General features: G+C 41.6%; 1 protein-coding gene across 1 annotated transcript; it reads right to left on the reverse strand.

The window, feature by feature from the left end:
* Positions 1 to 252: 252 nt before the first annotated feature.
* On the reverse strand, positions 253 to 6,968 carry LOC121137993 (STAM-binding protein-like). Its single transcript, XM_040740845.1, has 6 exons — positions 6,393 to 6,968; positions 4,386 to 4,459; positions 3,208 to 3,422; positions 1,786 to 1,864; positions 1,466 to 1,558; positions 253 to 1,030 (listed from the first exon to the last, which is right to left on the reverse strand). Exons 1-6 carry the CDS (start codon positions 6,397 to 6,399, stop codon positions 707 to 709), a joined length of 792 nt encoding a protein of 263 aa, XP_040596779.1. The 5' UTR covers positions 6,400 to 6,968; the 3' UTR covers positions 253 to 706.
* Between the last annotated feature and the right edge of the window lie 16 nt (positions 6,969 to 6,984).

The following is a 6,984-nucleotide window of genomic DNA, read 5'->3' on the forward strand; positions in this document are numbered from 1 at the left end:
TACAATGGGAGATGATTCGGTATTTCTTTTATTTGTGATTTTAGATTTCTTTATTTTTTATTTATTTTTAAGTTTAAATTTAGATTAGAAACAAGGTTGCTTCACAAGTCAGTTCCAGGTCCCTCTCCGTTACCCTCCCCTCCTCCTGTGCCATGCCCCTACCACCCCAATATCCCCTCATTTTCCCAGGGAGGGTGAGGCCCTCCATGGGGCTGTCCATAGTCTGTCATTTCATCCAGGACAGGGCCTAGACCTTCCCCAAAGAGTTCAGAGTGAAAATGCATCTCACATTGTTGGATGAGTCATTTAGAAATTAAAAATTCACAGTACATTCCTTACAATGAGAGACGATTCAGTATTTCTTAATGTGCTTCCTCTAATCTCTACAGAGCACTGAAAAGATGAGGACATGAATCCAACAAGTTTTGAAGAAACTGATGTGACTTAAACTAAGTTAAAGACTATTATTGCAAGATAGTCAGTGTGGCAGGAAGGAGAGTGACAACACTAATCACATTAGGTTCTGTTACCACAGCAAAGTGGATACAGGGAACTGAAAGACTGAGGACAAGGAAAAGGGGATGAATCTTGCTCTGTGCTGCTCAGTGCCCCGGACTTCATACACCTGGTCACTAGTGGCTCCTCTCTTTCCTGCTGAGCTGCAGTCTCAAGTGTGTGTGGCTGACCAGATGCAATGGATTCCACTTCACATGAGTCTTTCCAAGTCATGAACCTGTGGTGAATTACCTGGACTTTCCATCATGTTAGTCTCTCCACCCTGCTTGTCTGAGGATGTGTTGTGGGTGACCTCTTCATAGGCTTCCTGTGGAGTGCTTTCTGCCAAAGACTCTTCAGCACTTTTTGATGCTGATGCCAGGCTGGATCCGACCTCTCCACTATCTTTCTCAGCCCCGTCCACCAGTCTCTCCACCAGAGAGCTCCATTTGACAAAATCTTTGGAGTTTCTGATTGTATTCCTCAAGTCTTTCCAAAAGGCCTTATTTTCTGCCTCTTCCTCTTCTCTTTTTTTCTTTAGAAAGAAAAATAGGAGTATTATCATACTTGAAATCTCAGAAGAAACAGAATTGTCAGCAAAGAGACAAACAAAGTATAGATGTAATCAGTTCTGTCATCTCATCATAGTGTCCACACTTCTTTCATAACCCTGGTACTAAGAAAAAAACCAACACCGCCTTACACAGTTACTGTATAGTTGTCCTAAGTAACAATTCTGTCTCAAGGTTATGAGTCCCCTAATGCACTGTGTGTGTGTGTGTGTGTGTGTGTGTGTGTGTGTGTGTGTGTGTAGTGTTGGTTGGCTTCTATGGATACAGGTGCATGTGTGCTCAAGTGAGTGTGGAGCACAAATTTGAACACAGATTCACAGAAACAGCACAACACAGTCCCAGGTCACAGGCTGACTAGATGACACACAAACATCCTGTATTCATGCTTACACACTGACCTTATCTGCCAGGTAACCTTCATACTCCTTATTGTATTGTGTCAGGAGTTTGCCCTTCAGAGTCTCAGCAATGACAAAGACTCTATTTATAGTCTGCAACACAAAACCCGAAAAAAATGAGAACAGTCCTAAAGTCAGAAAAGATGGGGAGAAACAAGTGGGGAGGGGCACCAGTATCTCATGAATGACTTGAATCCCCTTACCTGCAACCCCTTTCCTCTGTACTGTGATGCTGAGGCAGCATCAGCTCCCCACCCACCTGAGAAACTCCCTGTTGCTCTAGAGATTTTAGGTCTGACATACAGATAATGAAGACCTACCTTGTTGATTTGGGATCTTGTTCCCTTGGACAGGCAGTTGAGGTATTCTGGGCCTTCTCTGAGTTTCTCCACAAAGAGTCTAAAGGAAAAAAGCAGAGTGACTATGGTGTGTAGAAAAGTCCCAAATGCCCTGAAGAAATATGGCCTCTCTACGCTTAGTTTCTGAAGTTCCTGGAGTGAGAAGAGGCACATCCTGAACTCCCACATCCCTTTTCCTCCCAGTGTCTGGAGAGAGAATGGTCCTCACTCTTCCATCAGCTGGTACATTCAGGAAGCATCAGCCATCAAGAAGAACATGAAAGCATACATGGTGCTTGTTTGTCACCCCAATACTCAGGAGAAAGCAGATAGAGTTAATGAACTCACAGAACTGTGAGGAAACAGAACATCCTCCTGAACTTCATGTAGAATACAGACAGTGTTCTCATTCTTCCACTCCCAATAACTATATCAATGTTTGTTCCTACAGCAGCATAGTGTACTGTTCCCCAGCAGGGCAAACCTCACCTCTGAGAGCAATAGATAGTGAAAGGAGATACTGGGGGTACATAGAGCTTTGGGGAGCTGTGCAGTGGAGCATAGTGAGATACTGCACCCAGAGGCTGTAAACTGTTGTATCTGAGTTCATGTCTAAATCTGAGCTTTCTTTTCCTCTGTAGAAAGAGATGGTGATGTGCCTACTCAGCACACACAGTCTTCCAAAGACCAATGATGTCATGCCTACACATTATTCTCCAGTGCCTGGGAACCATAGAGTCACCTGCATATGTGTGTTTAAGTTGTCTTTCATCAAACTCGGGGCTAAACATGAGTGGTGAGACGTTCACCATCCTTCCTTCCTCAAGCATATAACATTCTTGTCACTAAGGATATAAGTGTCATTTCAGGTGACAGTTCTGCCACTCTGTATTTATTCTGCCTACCCAAGTACAATGAACAGCACAGGAACTGTGCTGAGCCACTTGGACCCCAGGTAGTCCAAAAATCTCTGGTGACTGTTTCGCAACAGGAAAGGCTAACCTGTTTCTTATCCTAATCAATAGGCTACATGATTAAGACAAGAGGATTCTGGGTTCTTCAACACACAGCAATAAAGCTGTGGCTGGATGCCTTGGTGGAGATAGACCAGGGAACACACTCACCTATGCTGACACATCCTGTATACCTGACAACTCTTACAACTAAAATCTGGGCCATGTGGTCACAAACTACACTTGAAATCCCATATTTGTTATACCACAACCTTTGGTCCTCATGTCTTTCAATAGTAAGGAAAAGCATGTGTGAGAGTTGACAGAAATCTGACTAACAGATGTCTTTGTCAAGTTCAATGAGGTTAGCACAGGTCAAAAGCATGAAGAGGAGGACAGGATTAGTGACGGGTCAGTAATAGGAAAGGAGATGGAAATTGTCAGCACTCACGTTAAAAATTTGTGGTACTCCACAAATGCTTCCTCTTCCAGTTGTTTTCTTTGGAGGTCAGCTGCTACCTTTATGAGGTCATCCTTCATATCTACATATATTTTCAATGGAACTTTCTTGCTGACCTCAATATTCATCCCCACATGAATTAAAATTTGGAAACGTTCTTGGGGTGGAAGAGTAACATCTCTGTATGTTCTGATGGCGCCCCATTTCTAAAATGAAAAGAGAAGATGGGGAATATCAGAAGCTGTCTCCTGGTATCCTGATATCCAGTTATTCTAGCTATAAATAAATGAAACACATATTGTGTGTGTGTGTGTGTGTGTGTAGTGTGTCTGTGTGAATGAGGGAGAGAAGGAAAGAGAGAGAGAGACAGACAGAGAGAGAGAGAGAGAGAGAATCTTTCAATAATGAAATTAGAGTAAATAAAGAACCACATTTAGTGATTCAGCTCAGTAAATTAAGTGAACAAATCATAGCCCCATCCTAGGATCCCTCACTATGGTTGAAAATGGTTGAAAAGGATCCAATGCGTAGCAGTTAACTTCAGGAACAGATCTTACAAACAGAATGTCTATTGAGACAACCTCTAGAGAAATGTACTATCAGTGGTTGTGCACACATCAGAGGGTTGTGCATAGACTTCTTCTGATATCACCAATGGTAAATAGGGAGCACTCCAGCTTGGAGTAAACTCGTGCCTTCCAAATTGCAATCCCAGCTACAAACAAAAGGATTTGTGAATGTGTCCCCTCAATAATGTAATTAGTATCTGTGATACTCAAGTCTTGGATAGCTTTTTCATGACAATGTGCAAGGAAATCTCAGTTCCTGATGGATAAGGATTCTAGGAACTTAAGGAACTTAGCCTGAGGAGCTACAGGAGCAAATAAACCTCCATTGAGCACAGCATTGCACAAACCTGTCTTGAAAGTTTTCTAGAGAGACAGTGTGTCTGAGAGCAGAAGCGCAATGAATTCTAAACACAAATAGCTCTTAGTATTGACCTGTATGCTGTAATTCCACTGGTAAGGAAAAGAAAAAGTGAGACATGATCACTAGGGAGAGTAAAAGTGAGATTCACTACTTAAAATAGAAAAAGCCACCAGGTCTTTAAATTGTCCCCATATGATTGCAAGGAAAACAACTTTCTTTTTAGCAGCCATGATACTTACCTCATTTGGGTCCATAGCAGTGAAAAGTCCTGGATAGCTCTGTTGGTGTATGAGCCAAGGTTCAAAAATTTTGCCTGTCATCAGATATATAATTAGGAAAACAAATCCTTTGCTTCTCCAAGAATCAATGTTAATTTACGCAATTCTAAAATAGTGACCACTATGGCCATGCAATTTAGGTTTTTAATTCTGCAATTCAGTAGATGACGTAGAAGCCAGAATCTGACTACAATTTCAATGGAAAAAACAGGGATTAAATAAAAATCCAAGAATTTACAATGTAGATCAACTCAAGATAGCAGTGGCTACTGGCATCTACAGAACCATGGAGCAGCTCCAAGGAGCCCGAGAGACTCATAGAGGCACAGAGGCGAGAGAAGACAGCAGCAGATGACTCTGAAAGAGCAAAAAGCATCTCAGAAACAACTAAAACATTTCAAGTCTCAGGGGAAGGCACTTCTCAAAAACAGTGTCATTATATTGAAATAAAAAAGGTTTCAAAGAGCAGAGCAGAGCTCCATGCACAACCAGAGGGAAGTGAAACTTGAGATACAGAAGCTCACAGTATTAGAGATGGAGAATTCTTCCTTATGAATTGGGCCTCTTTAAAAGAACTCTAGACACTGTCCTGTATCTGAATGCCATGCTGGTTTCCATAGTCCATGCTCGCACCTAAAACAATGTAGAAGTCACTGCTGGGTGCTGTCACTGGCTGTTATGAGCTAGGAAAGTACCTTTTCAATGGTGCCTATGACAGCAGACTCATCACTGAGAATGAGAGACTTATCACAGAAGACTTTACCTCCCTCAAAATAAATAAAAGAAAGAGTCAAGACAATGAGACGCTAAAGAGAGTCCATAAATTGTGATAAAGGTGCTAAAGTGTTGTTCTAAACCCATGATTGTTCTGGGAGGAGGGGTTAGTTTTGTGTAAAGGAGGGACTCAGTTATCCTTAAGTGGTGAGACTTAGACAATTCTCCAAGGAGTATATGGACAACAACAATTAGAGTTGCTACAGTCTCTTTTCTTTTCATTTCTTTGCTTCTTTTTTGGATGCACAGAGGTGTGGCATGGTGGAATGGCAGGATTAGGAAATTAGTTTGATTAGATGAATTGAATAAATTCCCCAAATAATGAACAAAAATATTATGATGGAAAAATTACAAAGAATTTTAACGTGAAGAAAGATTCCTTTAAATTTGGAAAGGGCTTTACTTTATAGGATATGTTCTCTGGGAATTCATTATGTAACAGAGGGTGTCAGTCATGAACTGGTGGTGACTCAGCTACCACAGCTCCCAAGTGCTCATGGAACACACTTGACCAGACAGTTAGGAAACTGACACTACCTTGAGTTAGTTGATTTGGAAGATCACAGTAAGGAAGACAGATGCCTCCTGTGCCTCATACATGAAACACAGTCCCAGTCTCTCCCATGAATGTCCAGGCCTAACTGATATCCCCCAGGTCTAGAAAGGTTGCTAACTGATCCCAGACCTGGACACAGATGTCTATTCAGTAAATTCAGCCAAGGCAACCTTGGACGCAATCATGGAGAAGTGGCAGATGTGGCAGGCAGTTCCCCTGACATCTCAAATGCACTGCTCCACAGCACTAACATGGAAATGCTAATGTGGAAACCAGGGTAGAAGGAAGAATCATGGCCCTTACTTGTCCATACTACATATCCAGTTCTTTCTCTGCTTCAGCTAGAAACAGTCCTAGGAAATCTCTGGTTTCCTTCCCTATAGCATGGTTCTAAAGACTCAATTCCTCAGAAGGCCCTGATTCTGGCCATCCTGTTTTTTTCACCACGTAAAAGTACATATAGTGATAGGGGGAGAAACAGAATGTCCAAATTCACAACAGTAGAAAACGACCAATCCAAGATTACAGTTAGGACACCAACCAGATTTTCAGCACTTTCCCCTTTATCCCACATTGTTTGATCCTTCCCAATTTGGGGAGCTGTCCAACTAAACAAATATTAAAGTTTCTTTTCCTACCTGACATCTTCAAGTCAGGAACAATGTCCAAAAGGAGTAGATCGGGACAAAGGAATGAGAGAACGGGTTGTAGGTTTCAAAAGGAGTAGGGTATGAATAAAGGGATGAGAATACGGGTTGTTAGGTTTCACATTAAGTGATCCACGTCTGTGCTGAATAAAAGATGCTCTGCACTGAGAAATGTTTTGTCAGTTATTTCCAAGGTAACCTCAAAATTCTATCTGGTGCTTATTGGCTGAGGGGGAATGATGTCATCAAGCAGTTGAAAGCCAATAGGTATCCAAGAAGACATTTGTTAAAGGGGCAGATTGAACACCTGCCGGAAGACTAGAGCGGCCATAGAGCTGAGTGGCAAAAAAATTAGAAAGAAGGGAGCATGGATTTTGTCACTTCAAGACATTATTTTAAATATTCTCTTAACATTTAGCTTAATTTTATATTAAATTATATCATCCTATAATGATAATTCGAAATTTGCCACAATTTTGGAGTGAGAGAGATGACCCAACTGTTAAGAACACTAGCTCCTCTTGTGGAATATCTGTGTTATATTCCCAGTAATGGCAAGATGACACAGACATCTGTTAGTCCA

The sequence above is a fragment of the Mesocricetus auratus genome, unplaced genomic scaffold (assembly GCF_017639785.1).
Source record: "Mesocricetus auratus isolate SY011 unplaced genomic scaffold, BCM_Maur_2.0 contig_12062_pilon_obj, whole genome shotgun sequence".
NCBI lineage: Eukaryota > Metazoa > Chordata > Mammalia > Rodentia > Cricetidae > Mesocricetus > Mesocricetus auratus.

Excerpts from the sequence above, each read along its gene's own strand:
- LOC121137993 (XM_040740845.1), bottom strand. Across the intron at positions 3,423-4,385 it reads CTGCTATGGACCCAAATGAG|AAATGGGGCGCCATCAGAAC; the intron begins GTAAGTATCATG and ends TTTTCATTTTAG. Across the intron at positions 1,031-1,465 it reads AAGGTTACCTGGCAGATAAG|AAAAAAAGAGAAGAGGAAGA; the intron begins GTCAGTGTGTAA and ends TTCTTTCTAAAG.